The sequence below is a fragment of the Heterodontus francisci genome, chromosome 7 (assembly GCF_036365525.1).
Source record: "Heterodontus francisci isolate sHetFra1 chromosome 7, sHetFra1.hap1, whole genome shotgun sequence".
NCBI classification, from domain to species: Eukaryota; Metazoa; Chordata; class Chondrichthyes; order Heterodontiformes; family Heterodontidae; genus Heterodontus; species Heterodontus francisci.
This window is the reverse complement of record NC_090377.1, coordinates 85,582,626-85,606,288: the sequence shown is the minus strand read 5'-3', so window position 1 is coordinate 85,606,288 and position 23,663 is coordinate 85,582,626. Positions and strand designations below refer to the sequence as shown.

Here is a 23,663-nt window from a genome sequence, read left to right as displayed (position 1 = left end):
CAGAATTTATATTATCATTGATTGCATAAATACCTGTGTGTGTGTATGCGCATACCAATTTAAACAGCTATTTTGATATAGCAGTTGCATCAAGCAGTACAAAATTCAGTGCTGTGACAAGGTGCATCAGGTTTACACACAGCATTCACTTCATAAAAAACATAGCATACAACAAATAATTGCGACAAAGTAGAAAGAAATTTCATACCTAACGTATTTTAAAAGGTTTGTGTGTACATTTGGACTAAATTCATGGATATCTATTTACTTTGCTGTAAACACTACCAGCAGTACATCAACGTTAATACTCTGTAGACTTCAAGTATAATAGTAAATTCTGCAGCAAGAAGGGAACATTCCAATACTAACAATATAAGATGCAAAAAAGGGATTAGTGTGACACATTACATACAAGGTATCCTTAATATTCTCGCTACTGCTTCGTAAAAAGATTGTAAACACACCCAAAATAGGTAATGCCATTATTAATCTACAGGCTTATTGAAAATCCAGGCCTAGATCCCAGGCTATTTAGGTAAACATTTATTTTATTTCATATTTTATGTATTATGACCTGCTAGGTGCAGAAAACCTTGGGTAGTGAAATTGGAATGAAGTAAATGGTGAACTGGAATAGCAGGTGTGTGCAGTGTGAATAACGGGGGGAACAATGTAGCAGCTGGCAACGCATGCAGGGCAAAATGGCCTGGGTGAAGAGCACAAGCAGGAATAACGTGGAGTTGTGGAGCTGCTAGAAAAGTTGGGTGACCTCCTTGATAAAAGCCAGGGGTTAATGAAATGTGAGTTAAATGTGGTGGGAGAGGATGGGCATGTGGAACAGACTGCAAGTGAGGTTGCATGAATGATCCTGCAGTCACTGCAGCTGCAGTAGCAGCATGATGCTGGAGCACAGTATGATGAATTGTTGTTATCGATGCGGTTTTCACCGATTGCTGATGAGGGACCGGCTGCTGCATGGGAACTGCTGCATTAGGTGAAGGTGGTTTCACTTTGCTGACAAGCTTCTGTTGCTCTATGTGCTGTTGAGCTTGAATCTGCAGTTGCCTGTATTTCTCAATTTCCTCTGGGGCGAATGATATTGTTTGAGAGAGTGGGGAGAAAGTTTTGCACATTTGCTCAGTACTTTGAGGTTGATTGCCAATAATTGCTGTTGCTTCATTCTGCAGAGGTTGTTGGGTGTTGCAGTGCAGAATGTTTGAATTATCTTGAAGCCATGATTTTCTTTCGGCATGTGTCTCAGGTGCAGTTTCATAATGACAGAGAAATACTTCATTTAGGGATGGCTTGATATCTTTGATGTGATCACCATATGAGTCTGTCTGTTTCTGATGAATTACATCGCTTTGTGATAGAGTCTTCATAGTCGGCACCTTTTCACTATGCGGCAACACAGCACCATCATTTAGAACAAATGAAAGTCCGGGAAACAAAATATCCTCTGAAGGGTCTTTGTGATTAATCCACATTTCTGAAAACCTATTTTTTGTATGCTCATCAAATTCATGTCTATCATGTGTCATTTTAGACACTTCTGTGTCCAGAAAATGATTGTTTATCTTTGAATGGTAATCTTCTGCAAATATTCCTGTTGACAGTTTGAATACTGAACTACAGCCTTCCTCTGCCTGCTCTACAGAAGTATTAGAGATGTTTATCATATTCTTATCTTGCCTTGGAGCATTTGGTGCAGAATTTTCATAGAGATTCTCTCGACATGAAGGGTAGCAAGGCTGCAACTCATCTGCTGAAAAACACTTACTCTTTTCTCTTTCTGACATTTTGCTCTTTAACTTATGCCTAGCTTGACATTGTCGCTTTTGTCGGTGAGATTCTCCTCTACGATTGTAGCTATAATCTGAGTTTGAATTGCCCACTTGGTTCCAACTCGCATAAGATGAATTCAGGCTTTGTTCATGATCACCATTCGGTGATGAAGAATGTCTATGTTTACTGCGTTTGTGATAGATTATGACAGGCTTGCCATTCAGAGATTCATACCCTCTCTTCTCTGAATGGTTCAGGCAAGAATGTCTTTCATCAATTTGTTGATCAGAATATTCAATTTCTGAAAAAGAATTGTAGTCATTGCCTGTTCTTCTTTGCTTACTTTTAGAAGAACATGTGTTACATGATGAGTGGCAGTCTCTTGAAGAATCCCTGGACAATGAACACTGCTTGTGTTGTCTGCAGCCATTTCTCTCACTGTCTGTAAGAAAATTATTATGTTCCCCATAGTCTTCACTGCTCTCTCTTCTCTCTCTCATTTCATTATTTGTATTACACACTCTGTCATTCCGCTTACTTTGCAAAGTATCTCTATTTCGATTGTCGCAACCAATTTTTTTCTGAGTTTTACCCAGATTTTCTGAGGCTTCGTTGTTTTGATCACATTTAACTTCAAAGTGTTCAGGGCATTCTTCTGAATCTTTTTTTCGCGTCTTTTCTTGTCCATGTCTGCATTCTGTTTTGTCTGTGGTATTTTCTTCATCAGACAATTCATTTGTGCCTGAACTGCTGGTGCCTTCATCTATCTCCATTTTCTCTTGACTTTTCCACTCCACTGACAGTTTTCTCCTTTTCATTTTTTTACATATGCAATTGCGCTCTTTCTCTCCTTTCCAGTTTGCATAACTTTCTTTTTCACTCTCTTTCTTCTTTTGCTTATGCTTTAAATGCCTGTAAGACTTTTTATGCTTTTTCCATTTTTTCGGCTTGCAATAAGATGCAACTTCTTTCATGGGTTCTCCTTGGCCTGTCCCATTGTAGTGGGGCTTTAATCCAACTACTTGCTCATTACAAATGTTCTGTGTCTTTCCAAAATCACTTTTTTGAAGAGTGCTGTACCTCTCGTCTCTACTAATCGCACCTTGTACATAGAAGCTAGAGACATCTGGTTTCATTTCAGAAAAGCTTCTTTGAAAATTCTTTTTAGCAGGTCTGCTTAGTTCTTTCAAAGAGGTTTGGGATGCCTGTAAATTATTTGCGTTGGACTTAATCTCCTCTACACAGGCTTTAGCTCTGGATGACCTGAAGTCAAAATATAGAGGGTTACAACAAAAAGTTATGGAAGGCTCTGTGTTAGTAAAACGCAACATCTCTGAAGGCCACTGAAGGACAGTTGACTCATCTTTGCTGACTACAGGAAAGAAAGGAGCATCTGGTCTTCTGCAAACGCAAGGATTATTTTGTATTTCTGCACTTTCTGTCTCGACATGTGGAGAGCAACAATTCTTAGATAAACAATGAAGGAGCTCCTCAGTGATATCACCCTTTTGTGTTAATTTATTAGCTGTGGCAGATGTTTCAACTTCCATCAGTGAATTTAACACTCCATTACTTAAGATCATATCAACTCCATTTTTGTCCTCAATAGGATCCAAACACTCTGACATATCATTTTCTAAAGCTTTTTCTTCTTTGCTTAGAACCTTGTGGAGTGTATTTTGTTTTGTTGGTGGCACAGACACTAAGAAGGGAAGTTTTGGCTTATTCTTGCATTGAACTTGAGATACGCAGGAAGAAACATTGTTTTCTGCTGCAGCGTTATTGTGTTCCTTCATTACTAAATCCTGTGACCCTTCTTTAACCAAGGACAATGTGTTAGTGTAGAAATTGTTTTCCTGCTGTTGCTTATTGCTTTCTGGCTTCACATCCAAATCAACAACTGTCTCTGTGCCAGAACTTGTTTGAGTATTATAAGTATTACAGATGATTTTGCGTTTGTGGCTTGTATTCATTTTGCTTGATCCTTCTTCACTGTTGTCACAGAAAACTGCTGCAGATGATTCCAGTTTGACAGGAACTTTCTTGGGAAAGGAAAAGGAGAATCCTATTTTTTGACCACAGGTTTGTTTTCCCAGCATACAATGTTCAGCTCTCCAGATGTCAGTTGTATTGCTTGCGGACAGTTTGTTCTTTCCTCTGCTGATTTCCTCCATGCTGCCTCCCATGCCAGTTTCAGGATCTGCTGCTTTGCTGTCTGCTCTTCTGGCATCCAGGCTGGCATGCTGCTGATATTTCCCCGAGGCATTTTTAACAGCAACAGTTGTGGACTTGAACATTGGACCACTCCCTGGGGCACTAGAGCACAGCAAACAAGAAACACTGAAACACTGCATATGAACAGAATATAGATATAGCATTACTGTCAATCCTACCAACAGCGGAAAATAAAATCATAATAGAATATATAAGCAGCCTTATTTCTTTCTGTAGGGACTAGGCTGACAATGCTATGATTTCTGAAATGATGAGTAACAACATTAGGTTCTATGTAGGTTACATAGCTTAGGAGAATGCTACCTGACAGGCTTTATAATCAGAATGTCAAAGGAACTGGTAGTGCTCTAGAGATGCTCTATAAGGAAAATCGTGTTTGGCTAACTTGATTCAGCTTTTTAATGAGCACTTCGAATGAGCTGGCATAGACTTGATGAACCAAATGGCCTTCTTCTAATCATAGAATAGAATCATACTATTCTATGATTTGAGGTGGAAAGTGGTTGCCACAGGTTAAATGCATATCTCAAATAATTAGAAATAGATTTATAAACTTTATATAAAATGTTATATGCATCTATATTGGTTTATAGTAGATATACATGCAGGGTAATGCATGTAGGGTCAGATCAACACTGAGTCTACTTACACACTACATGGTACCAAATTAAAATCAGTTGAGAGAGAAAGGGACTTTGGTGTTATTATTCCAAATTTTCTACAGGTTCATGAATAATACCAAAAAGCCATAGCCAAAGCAAACAGGATGTTAGGTTGCATAAATAGAACTATTAAATATAAAATACTTCATACAGTCTTTTCCTTGTGCCTGTGAAGCTATTTCAGTTAGATAGGTTTGAGAAGACTAGAGGTCATGTGTATAAGCTACATAAGAATAGGGCTAGGTTAGCTGTTAGATAGTATTTCTTTTCCCAGAGGATCGTAGACCTATGGAGCAAGGAGCAAGATATCGGCTCATGTGATGAGTTCAGCCTGTCTGCGCACCTTCAAGACAGAGCTGGACCAGTTCAAAATTGGTAAGACGTTTATTTCTTATAAAAGGTAGGTAAAATATCAAGTGCTATATGGGTCTTTGTTGTCTCCTCGATATGTTTTGATCGTCTAAGGGATTCAATAAGAAATTTCACAAATTTTCTTTTACCCTGTTTATCTTGTTTTTTTCTGGGTTTACTCACCTCTCCAAGGAGAGAACATGACTGATGGTGGATAGATGAGTATGTGAACTGGTGGATATGGATGCCTAAACATGATGCTCCAATTTGATCAGTAATACTACATGATACATGATTATTTGACGAGTCTATGGGCAAGTTCTCCCAATTTGATGAACTTTGTAGGATCGACTAGCCTGGATGTGCGGCGATTCTGGTACGTGCAGTGACAGTGAACGAGAGCGTACACGCCCGAGGACAGAACTAAATTTGTCCTCAGGTCTTATCATCATAATTGAGGTGCCAGCCAGGAACTTGACACAGCTTTGTTGTCATAGCCTACCCAATCCACTACACATTCCAAACATGGCCATCATCATAAGAGGTGAGGAGCAGATGTGGGTGTCTCTGAATGTTGGAGTCTCTGCACCCAGGTACTTCAATGGAACCCAGCATATGATCAGAGGAGGTACATCTGGTGAGACACATACATTGCCAACAGGGATGGAAGTGACATCCACCAAATGGCCCAGGCTGAGACTGAGATTGAAAAGGAGCTAAATTTGAAAAAAGAAAATTAAGATGTGGTTCCCTTTGGATGAGCCCACTAGGAATCAACAGAAAGTTGTTTCTGAAGGGGAGGGAGAACCCAATACTCATGCCCTGAATTGGTGCTCTCTCCTGTGTTTTCACACCTTCCCAGTATGGTGATCACCCATGTGCCTGCCTAATGTAGGCTAGTTAGGAAATGTCTCCTGATTCTGGAAAATTCATCATGTCAGTGGCGGAGGTTCCTGATGTGTGCGATGCTGTAATTGATTAGATTGCTGGCCTTCAGATTTTTAGGGCCATGAAGTTCACCAGTTTAATCTAGATATGTCAAACCTTTGTGTTTATTGTTCCCTTCCCCTTGTACATTCCACAGTATTGCCTTCATTTTCTCCATCATTTGTGTGACTTGATTGCAAAACAGGGAGCAACTTGAGAACTTATTGACCAAGCCTACCTTTTCATTTGCACCTCCCCAGTATTGATCACTAATTAACATCTTTACTTTAAACATGCTTTTCAGGATTTGGTGTAACCAGCATAAACCAATTGTGATGAAAACCACACCTGCCAAAATGAGGCATATTAATGTTGTCATATGGAACATGATTTTTTTAAAGTGTTACTGGACTTGAAATAATTTGTTTAAAAAGACCACAACAGTAGCTGAAAACATGGCTGCACATTTGCATTGTAAAAGACAGTTGCAGGAAGAAGACAATGGTAGTGCCTCCCTAATTCAATTAGCCAGATGGATTTTGTTCAAGAGACATTGAATGTGTAAGAGCCAGCATTCCACCATCCACCCACCCCCCCACCCCGCACCACCCCCCCCCAACCCCGCCACTGACAGTGTCTGGTAAACATGGGGGAAATCCACAAGCCTCACAGGAGAGGTTGTTCCAAATAAGAAGCTAATCACATGACTAACCTGCTGGCAAACCTGGGGGTTGTTTGAATTGTGCCACACAGAAAGGAATAGATTGCAATTTGAAGACAAAAGAGTAGGAAGGTCTCTCCCTGTCTCTTTCCCTCTCTTGCTCACGCAAAGTTCCAGGAACCCATGGAAGTAACTCAAGCCTCAAGACAGAAGACCAGTGAAACAAGTTTGAAAATGTGCACTGGGCCCCAATGAGAACTGCAAGACTTAAATTCAATCAAAGACTTTACATCAAACCCAAAGCCAGTAACTGAACTCCAGCTATTACTTCAAACCTTTCCCCTTCTTTCTCTTCCTCTGTCTCTATTTACATGTAAGTTTATCACGTATGCATGCTAGCGTGGTCATGTCGTGTATTTTTAGCAGTTTTAACTGAATTAGAGTTTTAAAGTTAATTAGCTTACACCTTTCTTGTTTAACTCTGAGAAAACCTGTCTGGTTGATTTCTTTGCCATTACAATTAGAGAGCAATGAGCAAGGACTCACTGAAAGGGAAGCTAAAACATGATGTTTTAAAAGTTAAACCCTGCTACGGCCAAACCAGGAAAAGACTGAGAGGGGGAGCCATAACCCCTTTCTCACTTGGTCGTAACACAATACATTCCCCCATACCCTCTCTGTTGTGAATGTTATAAAATTAGACTTTCATTCTGATTTTAAAGAGGAAAACATAAACAGTAGAAAACAGATTAGAGTCCAAGTTAAAGAAAGGGAAGAAGGCTTTGTATATGAGTCAACTTGGTTTCATTGAAGAACTCTAGAAAGTTAATGCAGAAATAAGTATCTCTACCTCGTATAATTTTAATATTATTATTATGCATTTATATAATATCTAGACTGAGAGAATGAAAAAAATAACCAAGAAGTTCATTAAACAACTTCCATACCAGCAGACGTATTGAATTTAAATATGGAATAGAGATGTTATACTTGCTTGGATGGATTTTGAAATTGCAGTTATATGTGATTCCACTAGGTGCAATTCTCCTGAAATTGGCCAAACCAGGGTAAAGGATAATGGAATTTCAAGCGCAGGTTACATCCAGCACAAATTAAGTTTCCACGATCTTCAGCATTGGTTTAAAAAGCATTGTGCCCCGCCCACAAAACTGGCAACAACTCAAGATTGAATTAATCCAAAGGCAAGATTTCATGAATTGCACCATTTGCAGGCCTTTGAGAAGGCTCTTCAAATTAAGCTTTCTTTTTAGATTTAAGTAGGCACCTTTTTAGAAGCTTATAAATATTGAGAAGTATCACATTTAGTGATGTGATAATGTCCACCAATGAAATAAGCAAATAGTCTTATAGTGTTCTATAGTCATTTTCAGTCATTTAAAATCATTCACAGTTACTTTCCGGTGGTGGACTAGTCACTCTTATAAAAATATGCTTATTTTTGTGATAAACCCATTTTCAGCTGTACTTATAAAACTGCACCAGGTTAGCACTCCTAAATATATTAAGGAATATTTTATAATACAAGGGGGAAAATTAAAACAAATACATTGTAAAACACTGCCCGATTGCGCTGCAGCAATGAAGATTTTATGTTCGTGATTATGCAAAAAAGTTTTGAACCATAACTTCACTTCGGAAAACCAAATCAATTTCAAGCGAAATTTGCACCTTGATTGCTGTTGTGCCCAAAGCAGAAACTTTACCCCAATATGTAAATGATCAAGAAATATTAGTAGGCATTTAGATTTGGAATCTCTAAGGTTACGTGAAAAATCATTTGATAAAATCATCCCACCTGTTACGTAACTAGAGAAAAAAATGAGAAAGCAATTCTTACTTGTTCACTACTAAGGTGGATTTTTTCTGAAGCACAAGTTGCATTTGTACTTGAAATACAACCACACCTAGAGTAAGAAATGAGGACTACCCTGTTAATAACCACTGATTATAAACTGCAATGGGTTAGGAATATAGATTCTCTGGAATAAGTTAGGGCAACAGTAATAATGCTTGATGATTAGAAAATGTTCTTCCATTGAACGTTTAATATATAAATATTTGTACGTCACTCAACCTGTTTCTTGAGCTTTGCTAGCATAATGTATATCATTTTTAGTTTGCATATTCATGTATTTTTATTTACTGAAATAAATATATTGGAAAACATTTTTATGCTATTTTGCATGAAGGTTAAAATGTATCCTATCTCAAATCTTGAGGGTGGTGGGGATTCTTATAATGTAAAGAAAATTTTATAAGTTTTAGTTGTTTAAAAGGCTTAATTTTTAATGAGACACAAATGAAGCATTTTAAATTGTTGTGAAGCTCCTTTTATTTCATCTGTGTTTGTAAAGGTGTATTTTCATTTAAGTATTATATCACTATTACTCACCACCCAACTTGCTTTCTGAGCTCAGCTAGCTCGTGTAAACGTTTGAGAGCTTTTTCCTGCTTTTTTTCATCTTTTCTTGACTTGGATGCTACATTCCGGGCAAACTCCCTCTGCTTCAGTTCTTTCAGTCTCTGCGAAACAGATGGAATAGAATTTAAACTACCAGGCTGCTAACCTTCATCAAACAGTGCAATTAATTCATTTTCTTTCCCTAATAGCTGTACATGTCAAAGAGTTAGAGTCAGGGTGGAGGGGGGGAGGTGGTGACTGTGAGGCACAGTGGGTCAGACACTGACTTTCCATTCTGAGGACTTTCAAATCCAGCTCAGATTGCTAGGATCAAGTTTCTTCTGTCTGCTGGATATAAGGATCTACATGAAATGAGTCTGAGTAATTTGGTGCTCTGTAGGAAGGGCTGAGAGCATCAAACTGACCTAATTGGGGAATCTCATGCAGAGATGCTTAAGAATAGCTGGTGTAGGAAATAGAAAAAATAAACTTTACATCAGGATGTTACGAGGAGATACCTCGTTGGGGCAGAGAGAGGGAGCTGTACTGTCCTTCTAACTGTGATGTATTTGTCCTGAGGATGCCTGATGTTGACTGTTTCATTCCTCAACATTAACATCCTTCATTTTGATGAGCATAAAAATTCACATACAAGCAGCGTTAAGTTCAGTTCACATTAGTTCTATGACTAAGAATTAGTTTGAGGTATGATATGGTGTTTGTGCATTCTTTGGTGCTGGAACTTTAATATTTGAAGAGCTTTTTTTACATTACAGGATTCCAGTCAGTGGTGGGTGTGCAGTTCTTTACTGGCTCTTTTTCACATAAATGAACCAGCCTTTCTGAGACTGATACAGACTTGACAAAAATGTGGGTCTGTGAATCTGTTGTTGGGTTAAATCTACCAGTTCCTGCAAATCACTGCTGCTCCCTTGCATTTGCTCTTTATTTAAGGAACTGCAAATAGGCAGGTAGATTTACAACTTGCTGTTTGGGTGTTAAACTGGCATTGCCAATTGGCTACACATAAAGAAAGAGCTCAGATTTCATTTCCATTTGTGCACGATCCAATGGAAATTAAAATTGGGCAGTTTCTATAGCAGATGGCCAATTCGCAACGCCAGTTTTAAGCTCAGGCAGCACACTACCTGGACCGGGACCCAACAGCAATACCAAGACAAGCACTTCCCAGAATATTTAAGAGAGGGTAGATAAGTGCATGGAGGTCACCCTCCCAAGAGAGGATTAACTATCCAGATCGTGTATAAGTATCTTTGAGGCTAAAAGAAGAAAAAGGTTTTACTCTTCAGCTAAAAAACAGTTTTTCTTTATGTGGTGTTTCTGTTGCATGCATGGTATAGATAACCCTTCTATAATCAAAGCCAAGAAAAATAACTCACATGGGAAAAATTCTGAAGTAAAGTAAAACTAGTAAGGAGATGTTTAATTATAAAAATATAATTAATAATAGAAATTAAAATCGAAATAGCATTTAGCTCTGTACTCAGCAGCTGGTACAGTTAACCTATTAAGTTGTCTAGGTGATAACAGGAAAACATTGGCATTCAAAGTGTAAAATCCACGGTTATACTAAAGCACTTAATTTACTCATTCTCATCAATATGATCTCTGGTTGGTATTAAATGCTGCTGGTAAAGTTATTGTATCCAGTACATTACTCTGGAGAGGCCAAAACCTAACTGGATGCAAGCTCGGTAGGTCAAAATAAATGAAGACAGCAGATAAGGTTGTAAAATGAAAGGAAAAATAAAACTTTCAATATGTTACCTATATTGTTAACTTCCAAAATCCTGACAGAAGTACTGATTTATTTTTGTTTCAGGAACTTGGGTTGCTCATGTGAACATTTTGGTGACCTGATCAAAAATAGATTTCACTGAGCTGGATTTGTATTCTAATTGCCGGGATTGGAGGTGGACGCAGAAAATGGTGGCTGTCCCTCATGGCAGCCGTGCCACCCCGATTACATGGCGGGCGGCCATTTTGCATATTCACGATGGCCACCCCCTCAATCACGTGGCGGGAGCGGCCTCGGTGATGCCGTTCATGGCGTTACCTGAAGGAGCAGGTGCTGGCACCATTTTTAAAAGGCTGTCAGCTTTCAAACAGTACACCATAATGCAGAGTTCACCCCTATCCCACCCACCCCCGCCATCCCCCCACCCATACGCATCAGAGTGCAGAGTTCACCCCTTCTTCATTTCAGTGACGCCAGCTTTCCCTGGACGAGAAAGTGAAGGCGCATGAGTACCGCTCGTCGCACTGAGTATTAGGAACTGAAGAGATGATTGCTACGGTTTATATTTTAATTCATGCAAATATGTTATTCAAATTTGCTAAGTGGGGTCCCGTTGCAGAGCAGCTGAGGGGCTGCAATGGAGCTTCCCCACCGCCGGGAAGATCGGGCCCGACAATCCCGGCGTCAAGTTCCGTGGTGAGCGATTATGTGGCCCCCTCCCGCACTCACACCCCCCACCCACCACGGAACCCGACGTCGGGCTGGGAACAAAATCCAGCCTACTGTGTTCTGAAGCAAGCAACCAATTTTATTTTTTTTATTGAGAAATTGAGATAAATGGCCAAAGTCTATAGTGCCTTTGGAGTATATCTTAAGACAAAGAATGTTGACTACAGGGCCAAATAGTAAATCATCCGTTCTTTTTCTGAGTACACTGAGGAAAAGAAAAAAGTAGTAATCTTATACTGTTGACATACTGAAACTTTGATTGACCACTTACTCAATCTTCTAATTCTTCAAGTTCACCACTTAGACATAATTCATAGCTAGGAAACTATGGCAACTGCACTGGTCCAAACAAGCAAACCAAAATATTCTGAGCAGAAGAATATAAATATTGAGAAATATTGTGATTAAATGGAAGGTTGGAGGAGAGAAAAGGAAATAAAGCAATGGATTTGCCACTGGAGTTTAATTCACATTTAAAAACTTGCTAGATAATTTGTCAGATTTGACTTAAGAGAGCAGATCTGCTTTCAGCTCCAATGCTGCTTTTAAAAAAATCAATTTCTGGATCAAGATGCCATCAGTTGGAAACAAAACACAGATTAATAAATGTTAGAGATTAAAAGCTGTATTGATTAGGATTTCATTTGTCCTATTTGCACAAATTATTTGTGTGGCACAGATAATCGATTCTTAATTTTAAAAAAATCAATGAACAAGGGACAGGACCTACGTTGGGAAAAGGTTAATATTATCAATGACCAATCTAATTACAGATGGAATAGTGGATGCTGGAAAGACAGTGTAAGTGTCATATGGTTATAATTCAATGCATTTTGAAAAGGAGATTTTACATTCTTGCAGCAGCGAAAGAGATCATTTAAATGCAGTATTTGAAACTGAAAATGCTTTTGGCTCTATAGTACCAGTTTCTGCCAATTATGGAACGAAGAATAAGTAAAGCATACAATCTGAGGCTACAGAATTTTTGATTCTTGCAAGACGTCCCATTTCAAATGAGACCTGTTGAGTGGTAAACATATCTAAATTTATTGTGCAGTATTTCAGCTTCAGGTAAAAAATTTTATGGGTTCCAGAGCTCATAACTAGAAACACTAAAATACTCTTTCATACTGAAAATGGTGCTGTTGAGATAGTTTTTATTTTGTTCTAGGATTAATTTTCTCTGGCTTAAGTGCAAATAAGAATTTTAGAAGGTAAAAAAATTCCTCTCTTTGAGCGATCTTAAAGAATGGGCGGCACAGTGGTGCAGTGGTTAGCACCACATACTCACAGTTGCAGCGACCCGGGTTCAGTTCTGGGTACTGCCTGTGCGGAGTTTGCAAGTTTTCCCTGTGACCACGTGGGTTTTCGCCGGGTGCTCCGGTTTCCTCCCACAGCCAAAGACTTGCAGGTTGATAGGTAAATTGGCCATTGTAAATTGCCCCTAGTATAGGTAGGTGGTAGGGGATTTGAAGGAAGGTGGGGATGTGGCAGGAATATAAGATTAATGTAGGATTAGTATAAATGGGTGGTTGATGGTCGGCACAGACTCGGTGGGCCGAAGGGCCCGTTTCAGTGCTGTATCTCTAAATAAATAAATTAGTTTAGGACAGACCAAAATTCCTTAGAGTTGCCAAATTGCTTGATAAAAGCAATTAAAACCATGTAGCACTTCATGCAATATCAATGAATTAAATCACTTACTGTAACAGGGTTTAATTCTGTAAATTCACAGGTGGATCAGACATCATGGAAATGTTAGTGAGTCTAATATTCTGCCATTTGCTGTAGTTCTTACATTTCTTACCTTTTTCTTAAAAGGATTTTCTCTAACTGTAGTATTTTCCTTTTGTTTTGAGCCTGATGTCTATTTTTCACTCCTTTAATTTTATTTTATAGCTGATCAAGGTTACATTTCAAGTACCAACTGTTTCAGTGAAAATGCCACAAACATCTGGCAATAAAATGAGTTACATTGAGCAACATGATTAGACACAGGCAATACTTTAGAGATGCAGAAAATTCATTCTTATGTAGCGTTATAAATCTTTATCTTCATCTTTACAGTCTAGCCATATCGTTTCCTGTTATGTGTTACATAATCTTGCAAGATAGCATAACTCATTTCATTTTTCTTATTTGCACAAATGGGTTGAAATTAATGGACCCCTGGAGATGGGTTTGGAGGCAAGGGGGCCCATAGCATTGCGGCGGGAGGCGGGGAGGACGAGGACCCTTCCTGCCGCACTGAAATTTAGTTGGGAGCAGGGTAGGCCATTGACGGTCTTCCCACCCAGAGGTCAGCTGAGGCTCTTATGTGCCCTATTACCGACCACTTAGGGGCCTCTTCTCGCCTCCACTGGGATTTAACCAGTGTGAGGGAGTGGGGTGGGGGAGGCTCTGCCACACAGGGAGGTCACCCAGTAAAACAAGGCAACCTCCCTGTGGACTTGGGGCGGTGGGGCCCTCCTCCATGGGCCACAGATTGTCCATGGAGGGCCTCCGCTGGGAAACACCCCCCACCTACAAGAACACCTTTCCCCTTCACTAAACATCCAACCTCATCCCCCACCTCTCGCCAGGTCCTACTGGTCTGGCCCCGCGACCCCGCCTCACTTACCTTGAGTCCGGGATCCAGCATTTGACCTGGATCCAAAACCTCTTGCAGTACTGGCAGTGGCCACTGCTCCCTGAGGCGCTGCCAGTACTACTGAACTGCCAGTCCTCTAATTGGCTGGCAGCTCTGGGAGGCAGGAGCCCCGTCCGCAACCCTGCCTCACTTACCTTCGGTCCGGGCTCCAGTGCTTAGCCTAGGTCCAAGGCCTCTTGCAGTACTGGCAGTGGCCACCGCTCCCTGAGGCGCTGCTGATACTACTGAACTACCGACCCTCTAATTGGCTGGCAGCTCTGGGAGGTGGCACACCCATCCTTAAACGGACAGGTTTCCAGTGCCAGCACTTAAGAGCCTAAGCGCCATTAAATTGCACCAAGGTGCTCCAAAAGGCCAAGGCAGGGTTCCTGCCGGCGCAACAAAGTCCAGCATAGACATCGGCTATTTATTTTAAAAATAAGTCAGTGGAAAAGGGGCTGAAGCTACATCAGGAAAAGTTTAATATTATTAATGAGCAATTGAATATAAATGCAGTTAAATGATACTTTTCTTGGCTACAAGAATGTAAAATCTCCTTTTCAAAGGGTTACTCACTGATTTCAGCAGACATGCTGGTGGGTATCAGCAGGAAAGTCATAGATTCATAGAGTTATACAGCACAGAAACAGGTCCTTCGGCCCATCGTGTCTGTGCCGGCCATACAACACCCAACTATTCTAATCCCATAATAAAAGCAAAATACTACGGATGCTGGAAATCTGAAATAAAAACAAGAAATGCTGGAACCACTCAGCAGGTCTGGCAGCATCTGTGGAAAGAAAAGCAGAGTTAACGTTTCGGGTCAGTGACCCTTCTTCGGAACATTTCTTGTTTTTATTCTAATCCCATATTCCTGCACTTGGCCCGTAGCCCTGTATGCTACGGCATTTCAAGTGGTCATCTAAATACTTCTTAAATGTTGTGAGGGTTCCTACCTCCACCACCTCTTCAGGCAGTGCATTCCAGATTCCAACCACCCTCTGGGTGAAAAAATGTCTCCTCAAATCTCCCCTAAACCTCCTGCCCCTTACCCTAAATCTATGTCCCCTGGTTCTTGACCCCTCCGCTAAGGGAAAAAGTTTCCTCCTATCTAACCTATCAATGCGCCTCATAATCTTGTACACCTCAATCATGTTGCCCCTCAGCCTTCTCTGCTCCAAGGAAAACAACCCTTGCCTTTTCAGTCTCTCTTCCTGGCTGAAATGCTCCAGCCCAGGCAATATCTAGGTGAATCTCCTTTGCACCCTCCAGTGCAATCACATCCTTCCTATAGTGTGGTGACCAGAACTGTACACAGTACTCCAGCTGTGGCCTAACTAGCATTTTATATAGATCCATCATAACCTCCCTGCTCTTATATTCTATGCCTCGGCTAATAAAGGCAAGTATCCCATATGCCTTCCTAGCCACCTTATCTACCTGTGCTGCTGCCTTCAGTGATCTATGGACTAGTACGTCAAGGTCTCTCTGACTTTCTGTACTTCCTAAGGTCCGACCATCCATTGTGTATTCCCTTGCCTTGTTAGTCCTCCCAAAATGCATTACCTCACACTTTTCAGGATTAAATTCCATTTGCCACTGCTCCTCCCATCTTACCAGCCCATCTATATCTCCCTATAATCTAAGGATTTCCTCCTCACTATTAACAACACCACCAATTTTCTATACCACCAAGTTCTAGCCTTCCTGTTTTTTCATGCTACCATACGAAGAGTTGATGGCATTCAGGCCTTTCATTTTCTCCTGTTTGTCTATTTCCAAGGCCCCCCTCCCCAAACTTAGTTAATGAATTGCACAGACTTGGTTGCAACCTTTTTTTTGTCATATTAAATACATTCTGAGAACATATTCAACTCTGCCTTAAATACCTTCTCAGATTCAGTGCTATCAGTCATTCCCATAAGCAGTCTGTGCATCTTGCTTCTATGGGAGTGGACTCACACTGCTCTAATCCTGCATGCACAATAGTATAACATGTGATGTAACAAAAATACCCTCTTGTGACTGGGAAAAGATTTTCTTATCCTGCTAACATGTGCTTCTTCAATCAAAGTGGACCTATCAAACACTCAATGAGGTGAATATTGATATGAATTGGTGAGATACTTTATTTCACAATGACTGAACATACAGAGCAAAAGCTTTATCAGATTAGCTTGGTTCAACTGATACAACTTGTCTTCACATTCTGTTTCAAACAAAGGCTGCTTTTCTCTCAGTTTTATATCTTGCTGTTCACTGTAGATAAAAGATCAAATACTTTCCAGTTGAATGCAAGTATCACAAAGTATTTACAGCACAGGAAGTGAACATTTGGTCCAACAGGTCCATGCTGGTGTTTATGCTCCAGACGAGCCTCCTCCCACCCTCTTCATCTAACCCCATCAACATATCATATTCCTTTCGCCCTCATATGCTTATCTAGTTTCCCGTTGAATGCATCAATACCATTCACCTCAACTACTCCTTGTAGCAGTGAGTTCCACATTCTAACCAATCTCTGGGTAAAGAAGTTTCTCCTGAATTCCCTAGTGATGAGGCCCTGCAGTGACAGGCACCTTGTTGGCCATTGGCAATGCATGCCCACCTGTTCCACTGGGAAGGAGGTCTTTTTCCAGGAGTTTGCAGATGTCAGCAGTGACCTGCCCTGACAGTCTGAGGTACAGGTGATCAGACATGTTGAGAGAGCTGATCCTCTGCCTATAGACCCTGCGTTGGGGGTCTCAGCAACTTCCAGTTGGATCTAGATGTCCATCCCCTCTTCCCTGTGGAGGGACATGTGGCTGGGGATAAGGCAGCTGGTGCTGCTGCTGGTATTGCTCCTGCAGCTGCTGGAGCCATTGACAGTGGTGTGGCTTCTGCTCTTGCCCCTCAGCAGAGATAGAAGGTAGAGTTGCATAAGCTGCTCCCATGCTGTATAGAAGGCTGGCAGCAGGGAAATGCAGCTAAATGTGAGTGAAGTGCTAGACAGGTGAAGTGACTTTCAAGAAGGTGGTAATCACCTGTCAAGCAGTGAGAGCATTCTTTGAGAGAAGAAGTGCTTTGAACAGCAGTCTCTCAGTGGCCGTGGCTGGCGCCCTTCAGTGTAACTGTTCAAAGCCTTCCCAGCTTGTCAATCATGTTAATAATTTAAGAAATACTTTATCGATGAAAAGGGCGCAATGCCAAGAAAATCTAGGACTTGATGACATATACTTTTAGATGGCTCTGAAATTTGATTAGTGAGTAAGACCTAAAAAATTGTTGACTCATAATGGTTTCTATTATAATATTATCTATCCTGATAGGTAATACACTATGAAAGGCTATGCATTGAATATTTTCTGAGGTTCGGTGTTGCCAATCTCAACTATGAACCAATAGAGCAAAAATTTAAAGTAATGTAAAAAATAACAAAGCATGCCTTGTTAACAAGCTAAGTACCTTTATTCTGACCAGAAGACTAATTGAAGCTGATTTACACTTGGGAGTATTGAGATTAACAGTATTGAGGGCTTAAACTTGGACTTGGTGTCCTTATCACTCCATTAACCCTGCTGGAACTTCCACAGACGTCCACCGTTGGGTGACTAAGGGCTGAATTTTACAGAGCCCCCGAAGTCAGGGGTCGTGGCCAGGGCGGCCGGAAAATGCCTCCGGGAGAGGCCCGCCACGGACCTCAATGCCAGCAAGACCCGGCCTGATATGCCGGCAGTGGCGAGGCCTGGTGGCGGCCCACCCCCACCGCTCAGTGACTGGAGCCCAATTTAAATAATTAAATTGACGTAAATACATGAGATAATTACCATCACGCTCCTGCCATCGGTCCTGGTGCGATCTGCGTGCTGGTGGCCATAGAATCATACAGTTTACAGCACAGAAACAGGCCCTTCGGCCCATCATGTCCGTGCTGGCCATCAAGCACCTATCGATTCTAATCCCAATTTCCAGCACTTGGCCCAAAGTCTTGTATGCTATGGCGTTTCAAGTGCTTATCTAAATACTTGTTAAATGTTGTGAGGGTTCCTGCCTCTACCACCCCTTCAGGCAGTCCGGCACCATCAGATCCCCATCCGGCAACACTGGTGGGAAGGGGGCAGCAGGTAGGTTATTCGGTGCAGGGGGTGGGGAGGGGTGGGAAGCAGGGTCAAAATAATACCATTGGTGTAGAGGATGGTGGGAAGGGTTATAGTTTAAAGTTTATGCACTTTGGGAGGGGAAAGGTCAAGTGGACAAGCTAAGTGATTTGGGGGAGAGGGCAAGTAATTAATTATATGGTTATTGGCAGGGTGGGAGAGGGGGAGAAATAAATGTTTTTAATGTTTTTTCTTCAATCTCTCTTCAAATATTTAAACAGAAATGTAGGGCTCGAAGCCCTTTAAAAATGACGTCAGCACCTTCACAAAGGCAGCTGACGCCATTGTCGGGGACAGACAGCCCGCACCCCCCCTCCCCTGCCACGTCATCAGGGTGGGCGGTCCGCCCCGGCTACTTAAATGAGCCTCCATTCTTAATATAGCGGCGGCTCCGTGACATGCCTGGGCCGACTGCCATTGTTTACGCCCACCGCCAATTTTGGCCCTAAGTGTCTGCCTGAATCAAGTGGACGGCTTCTTTGCTGTGAAAATCAGGGTCCTGATGACATAATCCAGATCCCGATTTTAATTTTAAGGGGCACATGGACCACGGTATTGAGTACCTACCAGTGGGCCTCTGCCAGCGTGACATACCAGCTGACAATCCAATGGAAGATGTGTGCAGAGCTACATCAGGATGCTTGTTTGACAGTTGCAGCTCTTCCGCTAAATTCAAATGAGGCTGAGTCATCTTGGCCACCAGAACCAGAGGCCGGCTAGCATGCTCTTCCTGTTGACCACCCAAAAGTCAAAATCAACCCCTTTGAAACTGATCAGCCCTGAAATTGAAGTTAGAGCATTTTGTTTTAGGCCTGGCACCATACCAGATCGTGCAGTCAGTCTTTCCATCTATTCCTTTGTCCTCTAATTTCTACTAGTCAAACAGAAAGCCAAGGGTTTGACCTCTGACATTCATCCAACTCTCCTCTCATGTGAATTACCAATTGGGCCAATTAGATCGAGTTCTGCCCTTTTAGGTAAGGGTTCCCTTATAGTTACCCCTTGTTATCATCAAATAAATGGGCCAACCTAATATGACATATTATTTAATGGGAGATCTAAATGAAACTCCATTGTCTCAAGTTGAAGTGGTAAGTGAAAAATATGATTCCGGACAGACACTTCTTCTAAATAAATTCACATTTATAAAAACTGATGTGTTGTGGATTTAACTTCTCAAACTGAATTTACAACAATGACTTGTATTCATACAGCACTTTTAACAAAATAAAACATCCCAAAATAGGACCGTTTTTAAACAAAATTTGAAATCAAAGCACCTAAGGAGATATTAGTGCAGGTGATCAAAAGCTTGGTCAAAGAGGTAAGTTTTAAGGAACATCTTAAAGAAGAAGAGAGAGGTAGAGAGGTTTAGGGAGGGAATTCCAGAGCTTAGATCCTCAGCAGGTGAAGGCATGGCCACCATTGGGGGAGTGATGAAAATTCAGGATGCACGAGAGGACAGAATTGAAGATATCTCAGAGGGTTGATGAGCTGGAGGTTACTGAGATAGGGTGGGATCAAACCATGGAGGGCTTTGAAAACAAGGATAAGAATTTTTAAATTGAGCTGTTGCCAGACTGGGTGTCAGTGTTGGTCAGTGAGCACAGGGGTGATGGGTAAATGGGACTTGGTGTGAGCTCGTATATGGGCAGCAAGTTTACAGTTTTAAATTGCTATGAGAAAGATCCTTCTCCTTTAGAAATTGCAAGTTGAACAAATTAATTATAGTTGAGATCCTTCCTCCCTAGGTTATTTTGATATTTATCTGTGGATGTCATCAAAATGTGTTGGAATGCGCAATATTTAAAAGAAATGGAGAAGGAAAGATAGGATTTTCTTTTTGTTTTAATAACTCAGCCTGATTATAAATTTAGAGCAAAAAGCTTCTATCACACTGAGAGTAATGTTGGGTTTTTGTGATAATGTAAAATGAGTGATATCAAATTGGCAGCTCGTTTTACATGAGTCCTGATATTTAATTCCATTGGCTTCATGATCTGTAGTGAGTCAGACCAGTATAGAATTGTAAGCATTAAGTAGGTAAGGATGTAACAGAGGGACTCACTGAAATGCATGTCAACCAAAGCTATAGAGTGACTTTGAAAAGCCACATGGGGAGTAACTTTCAATTTTGAAGTCAGTGCAGGTAAGAAAATCAGGCCGGGTGCATATGATGGGTGATCCAACACTGCCAGTTTCCCCACCCTCCCAAAAGTTGCAAGTTACCCCTTTTACTGAGGTCCTATAGCAATTAATTTTATAACAGGAAAATTCATTACTTTCCAAACTCATATCTAAACTGTGTGGGATAGAGTTAGCCAGATCAGAAACATGGAAGATAAGTGAAGTAGAGGGCAATGAGGGTCTCAACCTCCGGCAAAAGTGCAGCCAAGAACCCTGCGTCGCCCCTTCTGTGGGAGGCCCGCTGAATCAAGTGCCAACAAGGCACTTAACTGGACAGTTAAGGGCCTTCCATGGGATCAAGAACACTGGCGATCGGCAAATCAGAGACTGGCAGCTCTTTAACTGAGCACACACCTGAGGCCTAGGAGTGGCACTTGATCCAGGCCACAGATAGGTCAGAGCGGGAGGGGTCTCGCAGGGTGGGGGTCATGGGGAGGTATAAGGGGGTCAGCAGCAAGGGCAGGAGGGTGACTCTCAGCGGGCCCCCATTCCCAATGTCGGGTCCCTCTTTCAGGCCTTCCCGGCCCAGACTTAATTTCGGAGGAGGCAGGAAGGTGGCATGGACCCCCCTGTCACCATCCCACCCGATTCTTTGCTCTCCCCACCTTCAAACCTGCTGCAGGCGAGAGCATAAAATGCCCCCCGGTGTGTGCTCAGATGAAGCAAGCTAAATTTTAACATCTCCACGGAATGGCCTGTGTTGTTTCTACCTAGCATTTACAAATCATAGCAGAAAAGCAACGTGTTACAAATTTTGAGTCTGCTCTAGATGCTCTCTTAGGGTCAGTATCACTGGTTGTTCCCATAAGTTGACCCCCTTTCTCTTTATGATCATTGCAACAACTTGAAAGGAAAATATTTCCAAGGCCATTGTGAAAGAGCAGGGGAGTGGCCTAATTAGATAGTTCTGTCCAAGAGCTGGCACAGGCACGATGAGCCGAGTGGTTGCCATCTGTGCTGTATTGTTTTATGACTCTATGATTGTATAATAAGGTCCTATGCTGAAAGAACTAGATATTGTAATTTCTCATTTTCCCCATTTCTGCTTCTTTTGTCTTCTGAAAAACAGACTGCTTAGCACTTTAATGAGATACAGTCATTGTATAAAATCAAGAAGATGAACAGCATAGTAAATCTAGTTGCATATTGCTCAAATGGGTTCTCTTCTATTAAGAAAAATAAAGTTGCTGGAATTTTGTGCATTAAATCTTGGCATCTTGGATTTGACTGGATATTGTAATTTTAACCAGGAATCCCCTCTTGTTAAATAGAGAGAAATCCCAAAATGTGAAACTTCTAGATCTTTGAGTCTCCCTAGGATGGTAATTTTTTTTCACTCAAGTTTTATCCCTTTACATGTATCAAGGGTCCATTCATACCAACATGCTTAGCTCTCATACTTACCAGCTAATAGTAAGTTAAGCTATTTTTAAAATTTCTATAACCTTGAGAAGAATAACACTTCATTCCTTAAGCCAGCATTCTATGGTTTATTCTTTAAATTGCCATTTAGCAGGAAAATGGATCCATAGGAAATTCATGCCATTTTTCTTTGGGGTCAGTGGAATAGGTGCCCTGCTTGGTGATCCTGGCTCTATAATTCTGATACAAAAGCATATCTGCATCTCCCAATGTTTTCAGCCAGAATTGCTGAGTGGATGGACCATCTCTGCCTCCGCCCGATGTCCCCACCACCATAGATGCCAGTCTTCAGACAATTCAATTCACTCCACATGATACCAAGAAACGACTGAGTGCACTGGATACAGGAAAGGCTGGGGGCCCTGACAACAAGCTGCTATAGTGCCGAAGATGATTACTCCAGAAAGAGCTGAGCCTCGTGCTCAGTTGATCCAGTACGGTTACAATACTGACATCTACCTTGCATAGCGGAAAATGCCCAGGTATATCCTGTCCACAAAAAGCAGGACAAATCCAATCCAGCCAATTAATGCCCCATCAATAACTTCTGACATGGAAGATAATGGGAGCTAACTTTTGTCTTCAGATGTTGGTCAGTTCTAATTTGGTTAACATTGCTTTAACTTAATTTCCTACATTCTGGAATTCCTGACCTAAATCTTTCCAGCCCTCCTCTGGCCACTTTTCAAAAATGACTTAAAACCCATTTTTTTTAAAGTAAGCTTTTGGCCACCAATGATTCAGCCTAAAACACAGCACAGAAACGGACTGTTTGGCCCAATTAGACTACATAATAACATAAGAAATAGGAGCAGGAATAGGCCATTCAGCCCCTCAAGCCTGCCCCATCATTCAATAAGATCATGGCTGATCTGTCCCAGGCCTCAACTCCTCTTTCGGGCCTGCTCCATATATCCCTCGACTCCCCGAGATTTCAAAAATCGATCTACCTCCTCCTTAAATACATTTAGTGACCTAGCCTCCACAACTCTCTGAGGTAGAGAATTGCAGAGATTCACCACCCTCTGAGAGAAGAAATTCCTTCGCATCTCAGTTTAAAATGTGTGCCCCCTTATTCTGTAACTATGTCCCCTAGTTCGAGATTCCCCCACCAGTGGAAACATATTCTCAACATCTACCCTGTCAAGCCCCCTTAAAATCTTATATGTTTCAATCAGACCACCTCTCATTCTTCTAAACTCCAATGAATAAAGGCCTAACCTGTTTAGCCGTTCTTGACAAGACAACCCCTTCATCCCATGAATCAGCCTAGTGAACCTTTTCTGATCATGCCCCCAATGCTAGTATATCCTTCCTCAAATACAGGGACCAAAACTGTACACAGTACTCCAGGTGTGGCCTCACCAACACCCTGTACAGTTGTAACAAGACTTCCCTATTTTTAAATACTAACCCCCTAGGGTTATGCTGGTGTTTATGCTTCATTCGTGCCATGTTGAGCAAACGTGCTGTTTGAATTTGAAATTTCCATTGCACTATGAAGGGTTAGATAACTATTAGGAATGTTTCGAACAGTTAATTATAAGTAAAAGAACACCCTTGCACAAAAGATAGGAAACACAAGGTCAAGAGATGCAGGCGAGATGTGAGGAAGGACTTTTTTACGCAGCAAGTGGTAATGACCTAGAAGTCGCTGCCTACAAGGGTGGTGGAAACAGAGACAATTAATGATTTCAAAAGGAAATTGGATGGGCAGTAAACTTGCAGGGCTACGGGATAGAGTGGGTGAATGGGACT

The 23,663-nt window shown here is 41.4% G+C and overlaps 1 protein-coding gene across 1 annotated transcript in view; it reads right to left on the bottom strand.

The window, feature by feature from the left end:
- Positions 1–560: 560 nt before the first annotated feature.
- znf804a (zinc finger protein 804A) overlaps positions 561–23,663 on the bottom strand; it is a 353,950-nt gene continuing 330,847 nt past the window's right edge. The window contains exons 3-4 of the mRNA XM_068036278.1: positions 9,035–9,165; positions 561–4,101 (exon numbers count right to left, since the gene is read on the bottom strand). Coding sequence (XP_067892379.1) covers positions 561–4,101; positions 9,035–9,165 — 3,672 coding nt within the window. The remainder of the gene's footprint in view (positions 4,102–9,034; positions 9,166–23,663) is intronic.